The sequence below is a fragment of the Neofelis nebulosa genome, chromosome 10, assembly GCF_028018385.1.
Source record: "Neofelis nebulosa isolate mNeoNeb1 chromosome 10, mNeoNeb1.pri, whole genome shotgun sequence".
Taxonomy (NCBI): Eukaryota; Metazoa; Chordata; class Mammalia; order Carnivora; family Felidae; genus Neofelis; species Neofelis nebulosa.
This window is the reverse complement of record NC_080791.1, coordinates 65,745,817-65,766,246: the sequence shown is the minus strand read 5'-3', so window position 1 is coordinate 65,766,246 and position 20,430 is coordinate 65,745,817. Positions and strand designations below refer to the sequence as shown.

General features: G+C 44.3%; 1 protein-coding gene and 1 long non-coding RNA gene across 7 annotated transcripts in view; one reads left to right on the top strand and one right to left on the bottom strand.

Annotated features, from left to right (window-relative positions):
* Window positions 1–5,314, top strand: part of SCUBE2 (signal peptide, CUB domain and EGF like domain containing 2) — a 63,573-nt gene extending 58,259 nt beyond the window's left edge. For all 6 annotated transcript variants that reach the window (XM_058688176.1, XM_058688181.1, XM_058688180.1 and 3 more), the window contains 3 exons: window positions 386–538; window positions 4,227–4,306; window positions 5,002–5,314. In XM_058688176.1, coding sequence (XP_058544159.1) covers window positions 386–538; window positions 4,227–4,306; window positions 5,002–5,154 — 386 coding nt within the window. In that variant the 3' untranslated portion in view covers window positions 5,155–5,314. The remainder of the gene's footprint in view (window positions 1–385; window positions 539–4,226; window positions 4,307–5,001) is intronic.
* Window positions 5,315–12,088: 6,774 nt separating this feature from the next.
* Window positions 12,089–14,793, bottom strand: LOC131487447 (uncharacterized). Its single transcript, XR_009249746.1, has 2 exons — window positions 13,181–14,793; window positions 12,089–13,090 (listed from the first exon to the last, which is right to left on the bottom strand). It is a non-coding gene; the product is annotated as an uncharacterized LOC131487447 (long non-coding RNA).
* Window positions 14,794–20,430: the final 5,637 nt, after the last annotated feature.

Genomic DNA, 20,430 nt, shown 5'->3' with positions numbered 1-20,430 from the left:
TCAGAGGATTAAGTGAGATAAAGTCCATGAAGTGCATAGTGCACCACCTAGTCTCTGGAAGCATGCGGGGATTGGGGGTGGTTATTGCTGGATGACAGCAGGTAGCTCTGGAATTAGACGGCCTCTCCTTAGCCCCTGCAGTGAGCACCGCAGCCTGGGCTGCTGCTGTTTGCCTAGCCATGGGCGTTTCAGTTAGCCTTCTCTGGGGGCTTGCAATCACCAGTGGAGTCCACTCAATTCCCAGGACTTTGGCTCCTATGAGCTGGGCCCAAAGAGCTCTGGAGCATAACTTGTTTTACGGTGTTTTCATTTGAAACAATGAGTGTTCATTGTCTGCTGCTCAGGATGAGTCCTGAACCCTGCCCTCTCTAACTTCCCTTGGCAGCTTCATCGAATTCTGTGACAACATACGAAACCTGTCAGACCTATGAACGCCCCATCGCCTTCACCTCCAGGTCAAAGAAGCTGTGGATTCAGTTTAAGTCCAATGAAGGGAACAGTGCCAGAGGGTTCCAGGTCCCGTATGTGACATACGACGGTAAGCGCTGTGAAGCTTGGGCTGCATCACGCCCAAGGAGCTTCTCTGCTTTCAGGAGAACCAACTTCTGGGCCAGCTGGTAGATTGCTGACAAGCACATGTGCTCAGAAAGGCAGGTGGAATAAGGAGAAAGGACACTGCTGACTCACATGTGTCAAATTTTAAACAAGCATTTGGGGACACTGACTACAGGGATGAAAAGATGTTTTAGAAAATAAGTAAAAGTGAGCATGGCTTGGTGGGGAAGCATATGGGCCAGCCTCGACCTAATCTCTTCAGTGACTTTGTGTATGTTACTTACCATCTCTAAGTCTCATGTTCTTAATGTGTAAATGAGGATAATCATTAGATCTAACATGGCAGTTAAATGTGATAATCCACAAAGGACTTGGTGCAGTGCCAGGCACATAGTAAATACTCAGTAAATACTAGCTAATTATGACTGTGACTTTCATTACATGGAATCCTGAGGAGCAGGGGAGAAAGACCTAAGTTCTGGTCCTGTCTCTGCTACTAATTTGCTGTGTAATTTTGGGCAAATCAGATGACTTCTCTGGTTTCATTTGCTTCTTGTTAGGTGAAGGGGTGCCTCCTGTGAGCCCTGGGGGCCTACCTGGGTCTGGGACTTGGTTGATAAACATTTACTTAAAATACAAAATGCACTGGAAAGAATACAGCAAAATCTCAAGAGATTTGGGCCTTGAAAGAACATATGAGTTGTGTGTGTGTGTGTGTGTGTGTTTTGTTTTGTTTTGTGTTTTTTTTAATAATGGGAAGAACATTAGTTAGAGAGAATGATCTAGGCCAAAGGATAGAGTACCTGGCATGTATGGGGACTGATTAATGGCCTGATTTGGTCAGTCGGTAGGGTGCATGGGGCTTAGCAGTGAGAGATAAGATTAGAAGCGTGTGGAGTTGGGTGGTGAAGGGCCTGGAGTGCTAAACTCAGAAGGGTGGACCTAATCTTACAGGGAGCCATGAGCCATTGAAGGTTTTTACACAAGTGTTGACAGTAGATGTTTTGGACAGATAGTATTCTATGGATTTTATAAAAGCATTTCACATTTATAACATGTTCCAAATCCAGGATTATCAACTCTGTGCCTGAAACCATGCCAAATCCCTCCTGATAAGGGCTCTTAGGATCAGAGCCCTAGGTGGACACAAATGCCTCCCATGTGGCTCTGCTGAGAGAGACAGAACACCTCATCTACCTGAAAGCAAACAACCAACAGCCCCCCTACCCCCAATCTGGAATCAGTGAAAGAACCAAAAAAGACACGGAGACTCCAGAATAAATATCACTAAAGCTCACATCTTTTTGCTTGGCTGTTCTCAACTCTACCTTTGTGATACATGAAAACACCTTTTTTTTTTTTTTTTCATTTTCTCAAATAAAGAGTTGTAGCTTGAACCAGGGAAATTACACATAAAGCTGCTGAGGCCCATGAGAGTGTGTCTTACACATGTCACAGCAGATACTAGTTGAAAATTGCTGTGTTAGTAATATAGAAGCCTTTTAGGTCTTTACTCAGAGCTTATTTCATCTTTTTTTTTTTTTTTTTGAACATATATTTCAGACAAGCTTGATACCTGGTTTCCAACCCGGAAGAATAGAAATCACATTTAGAAGGGGCAAGTGAGGCTGCTACAGAGTGGCTTCCTGACCACTGGAGGACGGGGAGAACTGTAGTCCTGGCTAACTTGCGCTGAGTACGTGTACTGAGTACCAGGCATGTGCTGAGTGCCTTTGACACCGCACAGCCCTCATAATTGCCATAGACACAATTCTTTCCTGATTCTACGGACAAGACCACTCAGGCTTAGAGATTAACTTAGACTAACTGGCCTGAGGTCAGGAGGACAAAGTGGCAGAGATCTTTGGGACTCCAGGGCCTGAGTTCTTACCTATGACTCTTGACTGCTTTTCTCATGACAGTTGTAGCAAGGGATAAAACATGGTAGTTCTTGATAGTGGAGGGAATGTTTTTAAAAGACAGCAGTCTGGGGTGCCTGGGTGGCTCAGGTAATGATTTCATGGTTCATGAGTTCGGGCCCTGCATCAGGCTCTGTGCTGACAGCGCAGAGCCTGCTTCGGATACTCTGTCTCCCTCTCTCTCTGCCCCTCCCCAGCTTGTACGCTCTCTCTCTCAAAATAAATAAGTAAACATTTAAAAAAGACAGCAGTCTGGGAGCATTTGGTGTGGTGGCAAATAGTGCTTCAGTTCTCTCTTACACTAGGACATGGCACGGCAACTGGTCCTCCTAGTGGTGAACACCCATCATCAAGAGGAGCTAGTTCTCTGAGGAAGAGACCCTGCAACAAAGGAATTCAAGATAAACATGTACTCTTACTCATATTTGATATTCACTAAAGTAGAAGAATAAGAAGGAAGATACCACATGAATAGAGCACCAGTGAGGTTGAACCTATATTAAATTAGTAATCATGAGAACCATACGATAGTTAATAAATGTTCATTAATCACCACTTGACTAGGAGAAACTTTTTCAAGCACTCTTTCCACATAGTTCCAGTGATGTTCTTATGATTTGTTTGGTTTTGTTTGTACATGATATGCATACAAAGAGGCATTCTTTTCAGCCTGGAATTTGGAAAAGATTGTGTTTTGCATGTGCTTGGTTTGAATTATGACTAGGAAGTAGGCTAGACTTTGAAAGGTGGGGATTTAGATTTGGAGACAGCTTACGTTGTGTGCACTGCATTTACTATGTACATCAACACCAAAAATTAACTAATGAGAAAATGAACATAGCTTTCTTCCCTCTTTAACCAATGAAATTCTCCCCATCCCCTCAAAAAAAAAAAAAAAAGACGAAAAAAGGAAAGAAGAGTCTTGCTTGGTACTAAGAAGCTTGATTGTTTTACATAATACAAGGGCAGAGAGAAAAAAGGGAGGACAGAAGGGAGAAAAGTAGAGAAGAAGAGAAAAGCCCTGAGGCTGGTGAACTCACCAGAGAGCAAGTATAGATGGAAGAGATGAGAACCAAGCTCTGAGCCCTGCAACCCTCCCATAGTAAGAGGTCAGGGAGAGGAGGAAGAATAGCAAAGGAACTTCAGACAAAGTGACCAGTGAGGTAGGAGGAAAACCTGAAAGCATGGTATCCCGGAAGCTGAGTGAAGAAGTGGATCGAGGAGGAGGGGTGACTAGAGACAGTGAGTGTTGACAATTCTTTTGAGTAGTTTTGCAATAAAGAGGGCAAAAATGTAGGATGGAAGCTGAGGGAGAAATGAGGTCAAGGCGGGGACTTTTTTGGGATTGCAGACATAATAACATGTTTACATGCTGATGGGGAAGGCCCAATAGAGAGAGAAAATGTCATCATGTAGGAAAGAAAGGGCAGAAGTGCTGGAACAATGCCCTTGACTTGGTGAGAGAAGATGGAGCCAGTGGAGAAAGTGGAGGAAGGGTGTTGACTGGATGCACAGAGGGTTCATCCAAGGGAAGATGGAACAGAAGAGGTGGGTGCAGAGGCTGGTAGGTGAGAGGATGTGGGAGTCTGTGGAAGTTCTCTTCTGATCACCTTCTCAGTATCACAGCGGTCACTGTTCTGATAGCAGCTGCAGAAGAGGCATTACTCAGAACCTTATTTAAAAATGAAAGAAAGAGTGGGTTTGGAAATAACTAAATCCCATGAATGTCAATCATGTCCTTTATTCCAACAGAGGACTATCAGGAGCTCATTGAAGATATAGTTCGAGATGGCAGGCTCTATGCATCTGAGAACCATCAGGAAATACTTAAGGTAGGTACATAGTGAAGGTGGATGCTGCAGTCACCCATGGAGCTCCCAGGCACCACTGGAGGAAGGTTTTCCTTTTGCTCCATGTTGCCACCTTTCAGACACCAAGCCTGCTCTGGGCTGAGGTCAGTTTTATATCTTCACCAGACTTAATTAAAACAAATATTCAGATGGCTTTCTTCAGTGTTGTCAAGTGAAACTGTATTATTTTTTTTTTTTTTTAATTTGGAAATGCGTGGAGGAACAGTGGGAAACTTGCTTACTCTAAATCCAGGCCAGTGGCAAATCATGGTTCCATGTTCACTCTCCAAATGAGTGAATATCATTGACTCCTTGTTTATCCTTCAAGCCTAAAGTCCACCAAATTTTAGATGCTTATAAGTACTTATCAGACACTTGCCATCTCACCAACCCTGTAAATATTCCCCAGATTTCAGTGTTGCATCTCATCTGGTTTAGAAAAAGAAAACCATTTTTTATATATTACCCTTTCCTTTACAAAAGTAACCCATGTTTTTTGTAGATACTTTGGGAAAATAAATACTGGAAAAGAGATGAAAATCAGAGGAAACCATTTTCACTAAGTGTTTCTCAGCTCAGCAACCTACTGTCCAACACTGGGACATTATAGTTCCATTGGCAAAATGTTGCAATGTTTAAGTATTTTGGCCCAGTAACAAAACTTGTGTTCTTTTTAGGATAAGAAGCTGATCAAAGCTCTGTTTGATGTCCTGGCCCACCCCCAGAACTATTTCAAGTACACAGCCCAGGAATCCCGAGAGATGTTCCCAAGATCTTTCATCCGATTGCTACGTTCCAAAGTGTCCAGGTTCTTGAGGCCTTACAAATGAGCCGGGCCACGTGCCACTCAGCGCCATGATCTGCCTGTGGGCTGCTGGGACGCAGCCATCTGCCTATGCAGCCAGCATAGTCGGATATCGCTGCCTCCAGTAGCAGTGACTCATTAGAGTTCAATTTTTATAGATAATACAGATATTTTGGTAAATTGAACTTGGTTTTTCTTTCCCAGCATTGTGGACATGGGTTATGAATGGCAGTGAGTCCTACCATCTTTCACTGCGGTGGGTGGATGTCTGGGGGACATCAAGGGCTGGCTGAGCTGGACGTTAGTCAGCTCAGATGAGACTCACCTGTCCTTCCTGGTTCTCACTCCTCCTCAAGGGGGCCGTGGTGGAAAGGAGTCCACAGAAGGGGCTGCCTTACCTGAAACTTCAGCTTCCTCCTTCCCAATCCTCCCTAAGGGAGCCCTCTGCACCCATGCTGTGACCAGGCAGAGCAGGAAAGAAGGAAGGGAGGGTGGGAGAGCCCTTCAGGCATCATGCACCCACCTGAGACCCAGGAGGATTCTGTTTCCCCATAGCCTTCTCCAGCCTGTATGACCAGAGTTTGATCCCAGGACCCTGGGTTCTGAGCAGTGATCATTTAAGAATACTTAAGCAGAAAGAATTAGAAATAAAAAGATAAAAACTAAGCACTTCCACAGATGTAATAATGTGGGTCTGTGGACAATGGCCTTCCTAGTTGCCAGCTTCCACTCTGCAGTGAATGCACAGTGCTGGTTTTAGCACCTTCAGCTGTGCCTTCAGATGCTCCGCTGGGCCCTGCATCAGGGACTGGAGAGTTCAGGCCGGATGTGATCTCCTTGGTGGATGAGAATCACCCACTGTTATGAAAAGGAGATTTCACAGATCCTGAGTCACTACTGCCAAGGGTGCTACTTCTCAGTGGGCTTGCCTCCACAGGTGTCTGAGGGCCACGTGGGCCACTGTGCAGCCAGACGGTTATGTTTGCCTTCCTTGCCCACTCTTCAAGGTCGGGCACTGCTGCAGCTCTGAGGACGTGAGCGGCACCACTAAGGGTGGGCTCGTTCTCTTAGTCACCACACCACCGCCAGGAGCACCTGCACAAATCCCCGTCTCCAGGTACTGCAGAATCACATTTGGTTGGCACAGTGGGGATTCACAATCATTTTCTTCCGCAGAATCTTGAATTTTCAACATTACTTAATTTGTAAAAATTTAAATCCGTAGGCAAAAATCTCATTACAGTGAAGAAAAAAAGAATCCTATCAAACAAGCTGCCATTTCCCTAATGAATGGGCTGAACTACACACACCTATAGTGTTTTGTTACTTCAGTAACAAACTAACTCTGTACACCAAAGTACTAAAAAATGGTTAGCAAATATTTTTAAAGAAAACAGAGCCTATTGGGAAGCTCTCTTTTCACCTCAGTTGTTGTTTTTTTAACCTACTTACAACATTGATTAAAAAAAAATACCCTAATCCAAATTTTCTTCTTTATTTGCATGGGTCCTAAATACCCATTTCCAAATTTCTTTTCAAAAATGTGAATATTTTCATTTTTTACAATCATCATCAAAATAAGCACTTGGAGTTTGTCATACAAGGACTTCATCTACATTTCTGAGTCTCATCATAAGATGAGAATTCAAATGTAATATAACCTGAGTCAGTGACCCGATCCATGTGGAGGAGGGGTGAGCTGAACTGTGCCATCCTGTCCTAAGCACGTTAGTAACTCTATGTTCATGACTGTGTGATGCTGTATTGCTGAGGTCACAGGAAGACTAAGGATGGAAATGCACTGTGGGCTGAGAACCCACACGAGAGCTGTGCTCCTGGTACAAGCATGAGCAACTAAGGTCCTCCCTAAGCTTCCTCTCTATCCCCGTCAACCACCCTGAGAGATGTTGTGGTGGGCTGGCTGCCTGGGGCTACTGTTGCTACCTACAAGTCAATCAATATTTATTGAACCTCTGCTCTGTGCCAGGTACTGTTCTAGGCCCTAGGGATGCCCAGTCACAAGGCAGACAGGGTCCTTGCCCTCATGGGACTTACATTTTAGAGGGAGGAGATAGTCAATGACTAAACAAATCACCACAAAAAAGTATCAGCTAGCATTAAATGTTATGTTGTAGGTTAATGTGACACATGACTGTTTCACTACTTTAGAATTATGGATTATGGATGTCCTTTCTGGGAAAATGACATTTCAAACTGAAAATAGCCAGAAGGAACCAGTCTTGGGACAGAAACAGGGCAAAGAGTACTCCAGAGAGAGGGAAACCAAGTGCAAAGGCTGGCAGGCAGAAGCCAGCATGTGTGGGGGTCACAGTCCAGTGAGGAAGCAAATGGGATGAAGTGAGGCCAGGGGACTGGACAGGAGCCAGAGCACATCAAGCTTTGGAATCCAGAATGAGGGGTTCGGGTTTAATTCTGAATATGTTGTGAAGCTTTTAGAGGGGTTTAAGCAGAGGAGTGGGATGACCTGATTTATTTTTGTAAAAGATCGTTCTGGTTACTATATGAATAGATTTCAGAAAAAGGCATGGAAGCAGAGAGCCATTAACAAACTATTGCAACCAGCCAGGCAGTCATCCAGGTAGGAGATGAGTTTGTCTGGGTTAAGGTTGTAGAAGTGGAGATGTGAGAATAGTTTCTGGACATGTTTTGGGGCAGAGTCAAGAATTCGCATGACGATTGGATGGAGAGGAAGGGAAAGGCAGCAACTGAAGAGGCCTCCTACTTGCCTGAGCAACTGGTAGCTGGAGGAGACCACAGGAAGAGAGAGTCTGGGACATGTGACCATTTTAAAACATGTCCACAACTTCTTTGATGCTCCTTCCATGGAAAGTTGTTGGTCTTTTGACCCTCCCCTTAACTTGGAGCTCTGTGACTGCTTCCCCAGTTTAGTGTGGCAGAAATAACATTTTACCAGTTCCCGGGCCCAGGACTTCAGACACTGGCAATTTCCACTTCTTTTGCTCACACCGAGAACTCAGTCACCACAGCCTGTGGAGCAGCCATGCAGAGAGGAACCACGGCCCCCCACCCATAGCCCAGCTGAGCTCCCAGGTGACAGCAAGTAAAACTATGTGAGTGAGCCATGTGGGAGTGAATTCTCCAGCCCCATGTCCAGCTGCCCTAGCTAGTACTTCACAGAGCAGTTCCCATCAAGCCATACCAAAATTGCAGACTCATGAGCAAAATCAATGGTTATTGTTTTTTTCCGTCACTAGGTTTTGGGGTGATTTATTATGCAGTAATAAAATACTGGAAAAGGAGAGCTCAGTTTGGGCCATTTCAAGTATGAGGTACCTGTTTAGGAATCCACACTCAAGAGTTCAGGTAGGCAATTGATTCTGTGAAGCCCCAGGAGAGGTCAGTGCTGGAATATGAATTTTAACATCACAGAATTTTAACATCATCATGAGACATGAGGTAGTGGTCACCTGGGAAAAGTATGTACATAAAGACCAGGGAGCTCTGAATTTTGGAATTCCCTGTGTGGGCACAGGACCAAGACTTGGAGGAACTGCTTGTTAAGTAAACAGGAAGAGGTCAGAGCTGTTTCCCCTGCCCTCCAAGAGAGCTCTTTCTGTGGGAGGACACTGAGTGGAAGTGAAATCTGTACAAGACCTTCCTTCCAGCTGTGGATATTGTTCTTGAACCATTTACTTAAGTGCTGCATTTGTGGATTTAGCAACGTTTCCCTTGAGTTTCCAGTGCTAATAAAAGAGTGTTTGCCTTTTCACACTACCAGATGATTATCTTCACTGTGGAAAATTGCTTCCTCTGAATCATTCTCTGAGCTGTTAAATGTGTTATCTGTAGGCATTCACTGGATTTAGGTTTGCAGGTGATTTTAAAATTGTCATGTGGTAATCTGGAATTGTGGCTGCACAGCACAAAGCAAGGACTCACTTGCCCTCAGGCAGATCTTTGTGGGGAGAGCATCAGGGCTGTTGCTGCAGGCTGCTTTAGTGGGTGGGCCCGTGTGCTGGGGAAGTGCATCCACACCAAGCCCAGCCTCTATCCTCTCTTCAGTGCAGAAGGGATGCCTCCTCCTAGGGCTGTCAGCATCTCTGCTTCCTTTCACACAGCAGGGTGAGTCCTGAGAGCCTTACCCAAGCCTGTATCACTCTTAGCTGGTATTTGGGAGGCAAATGGATTAGATGAGGAGTAAAGCAGTTTCCTCACCAAGTTCAGGGAGGTTTGTTATCTATGGCCTCCTTGCTTGGCAAGCCATCCTCAGAATCCAGGCCCTACGTGTGGCCACTAGGGGCCCATCCATAGGAAGTGAGAAGCCTTGGTGAGGCTTCCTTTCTGTGGCATCTTCTACTCCAGGGGACTGTGAACCCAGCTTGGGTTTCCTGAGTATGTGTGGTTCCCTGCTTCCTTCTCCCTTCAGGTAGTCCTGATTGGCTTGCAGGAGACCATCCTCAAGGACCTGATGGCCCAGCAAGGCTGTTCCTGTGATAGACAGTCACAAAGACCTAACTACTCAGCGGGGATCACTTTCCAGAGAACACGGTAGGATCAAAATAGAATTATAGATTTAGAAAGTGAAACCACTCTAATTCTCAGGGAGGCTGCTTTAAAAGCTGAATAAAAGGTCACAAATTCACCTACTGCAAATAATGACAGTAACTTAGCATTATTTGGTTTTCAGAGTATCTCATTACGGGAATGCTACTACAGATATGAGTTACTAATAATTATTTGTTATGTGTTCACTCATTTATTCATTTATCCAACATATTTCTTGCACACTTACTAAGCACTGTAGGAGCTGGTGTGCTGTAGTGAGCAAAATAAAGTCATTGCTTTTGTGTTTATATTCTAATGGAGAGAGACAGAAAATAAATAAATATAAATAGCAAAGTCAAGTGTGGTAACTGTTTAAAGGAAATAAAGAAGGGTAAAATGGTAGAAGATGAATAGGTGGTGAGAGGGAGTTGCTATTTTAGATAGGGTGAGCTCATCGTTGGAGTCATGAATCCAAGCCTCTCCCAGGGCACTCGCTCCTGAATCCTACCATGGCAGTGCTGGCCCTGGCAAGTTCCCCTACGCACCCAGCAAGCACTTGACATTTCATCTCATGCCAGGCTGACCAGAGCTCCAAGTTGTGAACAAGCCATTTTATAATTTCTAGAGCAGGCACCACCTAGTGGTTGTAAAATGGAATAGATCAGTGTCTCATTCACCCCCCTGCTTTGGAGTTTAAATGGCCACAATTCGAGGCAAAATGTTACCAGTGAGATGTTGTGGACCAGGGCTGTGACTGATTGCATGTTGTTTAATACAGCCCTCAGAATGTATCTGTTTAGATCTTTTCCTTCTCTCTGCCTGGCCTAATGACTAATGACCAGGTGGGAAGTCATTGAGTTGGGTCTTTTCAAACTGTCAACAGTGCTCTGAATCATGTCCAAACACACACACACACACACACACACACACACACACACACACGCACACCTCATTCATTCATTCATTCATTCATTCATTCATTCATTCATTGTTATGGTCTAGACACCATGCTAGGTTGGATATATACTGCTGAGACAGGAGGGAAAAGGAGTTGAAAGAATGAGGGGGGAGAATCCCCATATTGTAATCTTGTGAAATCTTTTAGCACATGTAGTTCCGGGAGCTACCATACCCCTGACCTTGGACTGTCCTCTGATCCTATAGGCTACACTAGGACTGAAGGATAACTTTGAAGCACAGTTTGGAGTTTTCTGTCTTTTCCCTACACAGTGCAAAAAGCAGAAATACAAACCTACCTCAAATGGGCTTTGGTGCTGGCTTTGCCTTATTTTTTTTTTTTTTAATTAAAAAAGTGTTTATTCTTGAGAGAGAGAGAGAGAGAGAGAGAGAGAGAGGCAGAGCATGAGCAGGGGAGGGGCAGAGAGAGAAAGACACACAGAATCCAAAGCAGGCTCCAGGCTCCAAGCTGTCAGCACAGAGCCCAATGTGGGGCTTGAACCCACGAACCAGGAGATCATGACCTGAGCGGAAGTCAGATACTAAACCAACTGAGCCACCCAGGTGCCCCTGGCTTTGCCTTATTATACACACTTTGTGATTAAAGAAAAATTAATAGCTGCTGAGCAGGAAATGAAACTAATGCCCCAGGGAGGACAGAGCCCAGCAATGTGTAACATCAAGACAGTGTGGCTTGTGGTAAACCCTCATCAAGAGTGTGAGCTTGTGGTAAACCCTGGCCAGGTCTTCTGTGCTCAGCTCTCCCAAGCCTTGTGGGTAACTCACTGTGTGACCACAAACTGGTCATTTTCACACACTGCCAATGCAGCTGCATGTGCATGATATCTGTCCATCATATAAAACTGGATGATATAGCAGGATGGTAATGGTGACAAAGCAAGAATGTGTGTCCAGAATACCAATGTTAGATCCAGGTGACCTGGCTTGAGGAAGGGAGCTTTCAGCAGCCACAAAGGTACCCAAGCAGGAATTTTAGGTGATGTGGATGCAGGTATCAGAGGCCTGGTAAACCCTTACTGAGGACTTCCAGTAAGGAACTGATGTGACTCAAGCAGCATCAGTCATCCAATATCCCCCCTCCCAGAATTCCCAATGTTCTCTTTATGAATGCATTCTCTCTGTTTATCTTAGTGAAAGGTTTCTCTAAGAGTGTTTCCTAATGCTCATTTCCTCCAGGACTCCTATTATGTTCTCTGCAGTACCTGGATTGGTATCCCAGCTCTGCCACTTAATAGTTGTGCGACCTTGCACAAGTCACTTTACTTCTCTGTGCCTCAGTTTCCTCATATGGTATGTACACTGACTGGATAGGGTTGTTGTGAGAATTAAATGAGTTCCTCATGGAAAACTCTTGGAATACTGCCTGGAATGTAGGAAGGGCTCAGTAAATGTTAACTATTATCATCACCATTATTTCCCACTTCTGAAGACTTGAGAAGTTAAATCCAAGATACTTTTTTTTTTTTTTTAACATCTGCTGGGTTTATTTGAACATTCAGAAGACAAGGCAGGAAACAATAATAGGAAAGAGGATGGGGTGTAGCAATCAGAGCTCAGAGCACCTCCCAGAGCCAGGAGACACTTAACTTAGCTCAGTGAGAAGTCAGGGGAGCCAGGGCCCTGGAGCTCCAGCCATGTCAGCACCATGGGAAAGAGGACTCAGGTGAGTCCACAAGCAAATCTCTGGCCAGCAGATGTGCCCACCTCAGGAGATGCGATGGCGGGAGGTGTCCACCATTGGTCACCTACTGGAGGGTGTGCTGGGCCTTCCAACCACCCCATGGGTCAGCCTAAATCCCAAATCTATTTTTAAATGGGTTCACACTGTGCTGGTTTCTCCCATCTCACTGAAACACAAAGTCCTTTAGTCACAGGCTTTGTAGTGGGATGTGTTCTAGGAACAGAATTAGAGCTTGAAGCAGGAAAGAAAGGCCAGAATGCCTGACTTCGGTTCTCACACAAGACCTCTGAAAACCCTTATCTTCCTGAGCAGGGAAAGTGAAATGGACTTGTCCAATCTCCTCAGACTGCTCTCACGTCAGGAACAGCACACCGCACAGAGGCCTGTCTATCCTTCATCTTTCCTTACTTCCAGTCTTCAGCCCCTGATATGTGAGGACGTCAGTACCTCTTGCTGAGTCCAGGATAACACATTCTCCAGAAATGTCTATCTCGAATTTGATGTTACCAACATGGCAAAGTCCAACTTCTAACTCCAGAGAGGCAGTAATCAGGGTTGTAGGCAAATTAAGCCTACAAAGAGACTCACTAGGCCAGGATGTGAACTCGGGGCCCAAAAGGAAAGAGTGAGGAATCTGTATGAGCCCTCACGATCAGCAGGACAAAGTCCCTGATGAGACATGAGGACACAGGCCTGGCCAACGTGGGTGTGACCACCATGCAGCACGTGCCTGGGAGAGCACCGAACTCAAATGTGCTGATGGAGTATAGACAACCTGGAAAAGAGAGAATTTCATCTTTTAAAAAGTCATGAATGGGGGACAAAAAAAATCTAGTAATTATACAGAAGAGAAATCAGGCAATACCTTGATCAGATGTTCAGAATTATCATCTCCAGTAAAAGGCATAAGGACATCACATGGCTCCACATCCCCTGAAAGAACATACCATCACCTATACAGTACTCAGGCCAAGAATGCAAAGCCTCAATGTCAATACAAAGAAATTTCAGATACAAACAAAATGAAGAATACTCTATTTTTAAAAAGGGAGAGGAGTTGAAAAACAACTTGTACACCAATGAGATTTAAAACTTTTGCATTTTAAAAAATACCATCAAGAAAGTGAAAAGCCAACTCATAGAATGGGGAAAAATGTTTACAAATCATATATCTAACAAAGGTCTTGTAGCTAGAATATATAAAGAACTCTTACAGCTCAATCATAAAAAGGCAAATAACAAAAATGAGCAAAGGATCTGAACAGATATTTTTCTAAAGAAGATAAATAAATGGCCAATAAGCACATGAAAAGATGTTTGCCATCATCAGCCATTAGGGGAATGCAAATCAAAACCACAATAAGACACCATCTCACACCAAGATAGCTACAATTAAAGGGTCAGATAATAACAAGTGTTGTTGAGGATGTGGAGACATTGGAATTCTCGTACACTGCTGGTAGGGATGTAAAATAGTGTAGCCACTTTGGAAAAGTCTGTTCCTCAAAAGGTTATATCTCTATAAAATAATTTTTTTGTATAATATGGAAGACTGAATTCTTCAAAAATGTCAATGCCATAAAAGACAAAGCTTTGGAACTATTCCAGACAAAAGGAGGCTAAAGAAACACAGCAACCAAATACAATACCTGACCCTAGCCTGGGTCCTATATTGGAGGAATATGTCACAAAGAACATTATTGGATCAATGGAAAACTGGAATATGAACAGTAGGTTAGATAAAAATGTTATATCCATGTAAATTCAAGAAGTTTATATCTATACTGTGGTTACATAAGAGAAAAATACCTATTCTTAGAAAATACACAATGAAATATTAGTGGTAAAGGGTGATAATATAGGTAACTCATACTCAAATGGTTCAGAAAAAAAGTGTGTTATGTATGTTGGGGAAAAGCAAATGATACAGCAAATGGAGTAAAATGTTAATAATCTGGTTAAAGGATATAGAGCTGTTCTTTAGACTGTTTTCATTTTTGCAACTTTTTGTAAGTTTGAAATCATTTACAAATAACCACAAATGACTTTTCTCTATGGGCCGTGCAGAGCTGTGTGAAAATAGGTCAGAGTAAATATTGTATGAGTATGTGTGTGTGGTGTGTAGATGTCTGCACACCCAAGTGCCTATACATGTTCCATAGGGCGCTTTGTGTCTCCTATACTATTTGCACCATTCGGCCTTGGACTTGCTCAGCAAGGGCCACTGGCCTCTCGCTGTCACACCCAAGGAATTTTTTTAGCTACCGTGGGGAAAGCAGTAAAGCCTCTGTGTGCCTGAGGCAGGCGGAGGTAACCAGAGTGAGCTGCCCTGCAGCTTTCTTGCCCTCGGCTGGGAGCAGGCAGGTCAGGCCTAGGCTGCATTCTGAGAGGCTTGCCATCTTCAGAGGTCTGTTTCCAGACTGAAGAGCTCTCTACTGGCCTCTGGAGGGCTGATCTTTCTCCAAGTTCTCTGCAGTCCTGGAGAGGGGAATGAGAAGGAAAGAGGACTCATATTTATTGAGGGCTCACTTTGTGCTGGGCCCTGTGCTTTACATGTTATTTTATTTAAACCACACAGAACCCTGCCAGATGGGTAAACTGAGGCTCAGAGAGCTGCAGTAATTTGGCCAAGGTTCCACAGTGAGCAGGAGGCAGAGCCAGATTTGGAGCCAAGCCTAGATTCCCCTCTTTCCCCTAGAAATTCTTGCTTCAGATACTGAGATTTTTTTTCCCTCTCCTTCTCTCCTCTTTGCTGTCTGATTTGAGGTCACAGCCTGTCCTTATCCCAGGAAATGAAACAAAATCATTGCTAACAGGAATGAATCCAAAAGACCTAGGCAACTTTGGAAAACACCAGCAGGGCTGCCATCAGCCCTGTTTCTATGAGGCTACGGTGATGCTGGGAATCACTCCGAAGGAAGAAGACAGAAATATCTCATCTTTGCTTTAACCTGCCAAAGTAGACATAATCTTTGGGGCTGTGTGCCAAGTCATGGGTTCTGTGTAGCCAGAGATCCTGGCACACATATGGTACCTGCAGTGGACAGGTGTTTGAAGAATCTTCCTGACAGAGGGAGTTGGGGTGGGGTGGAGGGCACCAGAGAAGAAAGCAGACTCTGCAGCTATAAGGATGGGGGTGGTGAGCAAAGGGGGTTCTGGGCAGTGGCCATTACTTCCAGGGGTGCCCAAGGGCAAAGTCAGAGCAAAATATGCATAGGTGGGAAAGAGGGGGATAAAAACTCTTTAGAAATCTCCACTTTCTCCTCTACTCTTCTCATTTACTCTTCTGGTCTCCTGGCCCCAGCACTCTTTCTATACCCCATTCTCAAAGGTCTTCCTATTAGCTGAAGACTCAAAGGAGGAGTGCTGGGAGAACAGATTATAAACTGGGAGCTGCTGACAGTCACAAGACAGGGAGAGCCTACCTATGGTGGCATCACCTCAGTGCCTAGAGTGGTAATGTCATTTGAGCCCTTGGATCCAGCCATGCCTGAAGTCCCTGCACTTTTATTTTTTTTTTTTATTTTTTTATTTTTTCAATATATGAAGTTTATTGTCAAATTGGTTTCCATACAACACCCAGTGCTCATCCCAAAATGTGCCCTCCTCAATACCTATCACCCACCCTCCCCTCCCTCCCACCCCCCATCAACCCTCAGTTTGTTCTCAGTTTTTAAGAGTCTCTTATGCTTTGGCTCTCTCCTACTCTAACCTCTTTTTTTTTTTTTTCCTTCCCCTCCCCCATGGGTTTCTGTTAAGTTCCTTAGGATCCACATAAGAGTGAAACCATATGGTATCTGTTTTTCTCTGTATGGCTTATTTCACTTAGCATCACACTCTCCAGTTCCATCCACGTTGCTACAAAGGCCATATTTCATTCTTTCTCATTGCCACGTAGTATTCCATTGTGTATATAAACCACAATTTCTTTATCCATTCATCAGTTGATGGACATTTAGGCTCTTTCCATAATTTGGCTATTGTTGAGAGTGCTGCTATAAACATTGGGGTACACGTGCCCCTATGCATCAGTACTCCTGTATCCCTTGAGTAAATTCCTAGCAGTGCTATTGCTGGGTCATAGGGTAGGTCTATTTTTAATTTTCTGAGGAACCTCCACACTGCTTTCCAGAGCGGCTGCACCAATTTGCATTCCCACCAACAGTGCAAGAGGGTTCCCGTTTCTCCACAACCTCGCCAGCATCTATAGTCTCCTGATTGGTTCATTTTGGCCACTCTGACTGGCGTGAGGTGATATGTAAGTGTGGTTTTGATTTGTATTTCCCTGATGAGGAGCGACATTGAGCATCTTTTCATGTGCCTGTTGGCCATCCGGGTGTCTTCTTTAGAGAAGTGTCTATTCATGTTTTCTGCCCATTTCTTCACTGGGTTATTTGTTTTTCGGGTGTGGAGTTTGGTGAGCTCTTTATAGATTTTGGATACTAGCCCTTTGTCCGATATGTCATTTGCAAATATCTTTTCCCATTCCGTTGGTTGCCTTTTAGTTTTGTTGGTTGTTTCCTTTGCTGTGCAGAAGCGTTTTATCTTCATAAGGTCCCAGTAATTCATTTTTGCTTTTAATTCCCTTGCCTTTGGGGATGTGCCGAGTAAGAGATTGCTACAGCTGAGGTCAGAGAGGTCTTTTCCTGCTTTCTCCTCTAGGGTTTTGATGGTTTCCTGTCTCACATTCAGGTCTTTTAAGCATTTTGAATTTATTTTTGTGAATGGTGTGAGAAAGTGGTCTAGTTTCAACCTTCTGCATGTTGCTGTCCAGTTCTCCCAGCACCATTTGTTAAAGAGACTGTCTTTTTTCCATTGGATGTTCTTTCCTACTTTGTCAAAGATTAGTTGGCCATACGTTTGTGGTTCTAGTTCTGGGGTTTCTATTCTATTCCATTGGTCTATGTGTCTGTTTTTGTGCCAATACCATGCTGTCTTGATGATGACAGCTTTGTAGTAGAGGCTAAAGTCTGGGATTGTGATGCCTCCTGCTTTGGTCTTCTTCTTCAAAATTACTTTGGCTATTCGAGTCCCTGCACTTTTAAATAAGAGGACCCAAAGGTTTACACTTTTGTTTAAGAAATTTTCAGTAGGGCTTCTGTCACTTATAATAAGAACAACACAAATAAAATCCTGATTGAAACAGCATCAATTTGCCTAATACACTTTTCAAGGACTAATCCTCTACAATAGCCAAGGCAAGATGCAGGGAACTTTAGTACAGAACCATATGAATGGTAAATTCAGAGGCACCATGGACAGGAAGAGAGCTGGCCAGCCCCTGCCTCAGGAGGCCTTGGCTCCAGAGAAGGTATAAGATGCGTAGGTCCAAATTGCATTGCCTGGAGCTTTATAGAAAGGCTTAGAGCAGGCATAGGTCAGGGCCCACTCTGAGACTTAGCAACCTATGGGTTTTCCTGAGTCTGTCTCAAGTGACAACTATAGTAGCTACCTTCTGCTGAGCCTTTACTCTGTGCCAAAATGTGTTATGTGTATTATTTTATTTAATCCTCACAGCAGCCCTGAGACAGAGATGTTACTGGTTGCTTTCTAGATGAGGAACTAAAACACAGTGGTGAAGTAACTTACTAGTCATATAGCTGGTAAGTGGCAGAGCAGGGATTCAAGCCTAGTTGTTTTTAAAATTTTTTGTAATGTTTATTTATTTTTGAGAGTGAGAGAGATAGAGCATGAGCAGGGGAGGGGCAAAGAGAGAGAGAGGGAGATACAGAATCCAAAACAGGCTCCAGGCTCCAAGCTGTCAGCACAGAGCCCAATGTGGGGCTTGAACCCACGAACTGTATACGATCATGACCTGAGCTAAAGTAGGACGCTCAACCAACTGAGCCACCCAGGTGCCCCTCAAGCCTAGTTGTTTTTAAGAATTACATTATACTTCTTCCAAGACGGGCCAATAGGGCAGGGAAGGTTGGCTATATGGAGAATTAATGATCTTTTCTGTCGGTAAAGCCCTCCAGAGTTCACAGAGGTTAATTTTATATGCAATCTTACTGTACTCATCTTACAGATAAGGAAACTGAGGCTTAGAGGCAGGAAGTGACTTTCTCATAGTCATTTGGGAAAACTGGATAAACTTACCAGGGATGATACTCCTCAAACAGAGCAGCCAGGCTGCAATTTGCAGAAACTCATAGTGTATGTGCAGGCTAGCCTCACTACACTGACCCATGCTTAAGTGAAGTGATGCTATCAGTCTGGCTGAGGATGATCTCTAAGAGATAAGGGGACCAATTGTGGTTTGGCCACAGATCCAATTGCAGAACACAAATCCCATTACAGCAAAGAGCTCTGCATTCTTAAAAAGATCCCTAGCTCCAGCCAAAGTCCTGTTTAGTTTTCAGCAACACTTGATATGGACAAATTCCAGTTCAATCAGAGACATTCAGCTTCCTGGTGTTCCCAGAGGGGGAGCAGGGAATCTTGCTATAAAAGGAGCCCCTTACTTCCACTGGGCCATCCTCAGCAAAAGGGCTGCAAGACTGAGTTAGTTGCCTAAGGAGTGGTAGCTGGAATCTGCCTGCCTGGCTTCCTCCCAGAGGAAAGTAGCTGTCCCAGATTAAGCCCCAGGGGCCCTCACTGTTGGACCTGCCTTGATGCATTGCCCAGTCAGAGGTACCTGTCCTAGAGAGACAAGGCAAGGCTGTCTTTCACTGTTCCCTGGGTGATTCATGCCTGGAGGAGTGACCAGGCAGGAATCCAGGCAACAGGACAGAAGGGGCCAGGGCAGCCACTGTTGTTCACTGCTGGAAGCATACCAAAGGACTGGAAGGTGAGCTGCAATCCCACCTCCTTTTTGCCTCTCCCTCCAAGAGATCCTGCCCTTGATGAATGGGGCTAGGGGGCAGGGGCTTTCTTTTTTTTTTTTTTTTTTTTTTTTGGCAGGGGCTTTCTTGAAGCCAGGTGAGTAGCCTTCCGGACTTCTGGATTTCTTTTCCCACAAGCAGGCTGTGAGCTGTGAATCTAGGACAAGTGTTGAAGACAGGAATGGAAGGTAAGAAGCAGGTTCATGAGTTGAAACCCAGTCCTTCCAGGTCTGGGAAGTCCAGCACATGTTCTGGGGGCAGACAGTCTTTCCCAGCTGTGCCACTTGCCTTCCTTGGGCAAGACCTTAACTTCTTGCCATACTTACACTAGTATTTATTGAGCACCTTGTATGTGCTGTGCTAGGGATTTAATGGTAAGCAAAAAAATAGACTCAGTTGCCTTCTTAGAGCTTACAGTTAGTAAAGAAGATAAATATTAATCAAACAACCAATAAGATGCCCACTACTACCACATACACACACAAGAAAAGTCCAGGAGAGATGTAGAGCATATAATTAGGGAAAATTCACCCACTCTGGGAATCGAGAGAAGGCTTTCCTAAAGAAATGATAATGGAGCTGAGGTCTGTTTACTGAACAGGGTAGAAGGGACGTTCCATGCAGAGAGAACAGGATATTCAAGGGTAGGCCATGTGGCAAGGAGAATGGCTCCTCCAAGGAACGGGAAGAAGGCTCAGGAGGCAGAAGAAGTGCAGATTGGAGACCCAAGTGGGGACAGACCATGCAAGAATGTGGGTCTTAAGAGCAATAGACAGTTTTTTTGTGGTGCTTTAAACAGAGAGGTGAGATTAACACACTTGTAGTTTGAAAGGTTTACTCTGGCAGCAAAGAACAATGGATTAGAAGAGAATCAAAGAACATTCAGGAGAGCAGTTAGGAGATCTCCGGCATTTGCTTGTAAAATGGGAATAATAGGTAATACTATCTCATAAGCTGTTACCAGGATTTCATGAAATACCGCATTTTAAGTATTTATGCCAGCACCTGACACACAGTAAAAGCTCAGTTAATGTCGTTATTGTTACTTTTGTTGGTTCTCTTCCTAGAGCTGATCTTTCTGCTTCGTATCTGCTCCTGTCAGACAAGGTGGGAGAGGGTAGTGGCGGTGGTTTCTAGGGTGAAAAGCTCAGTTAATGTCGTTATTGTTACTTTTGTTGGTTCTCTTCCTAGAGCTGATCTTTCTGCTTCGTATCTGCTCCTGTCAGACAAGGTGGGAGAGGGTAGTGGCGGTGGTTTCTAGGGTGAAAGTGTGGTTTGTCTTAAGTCGCAA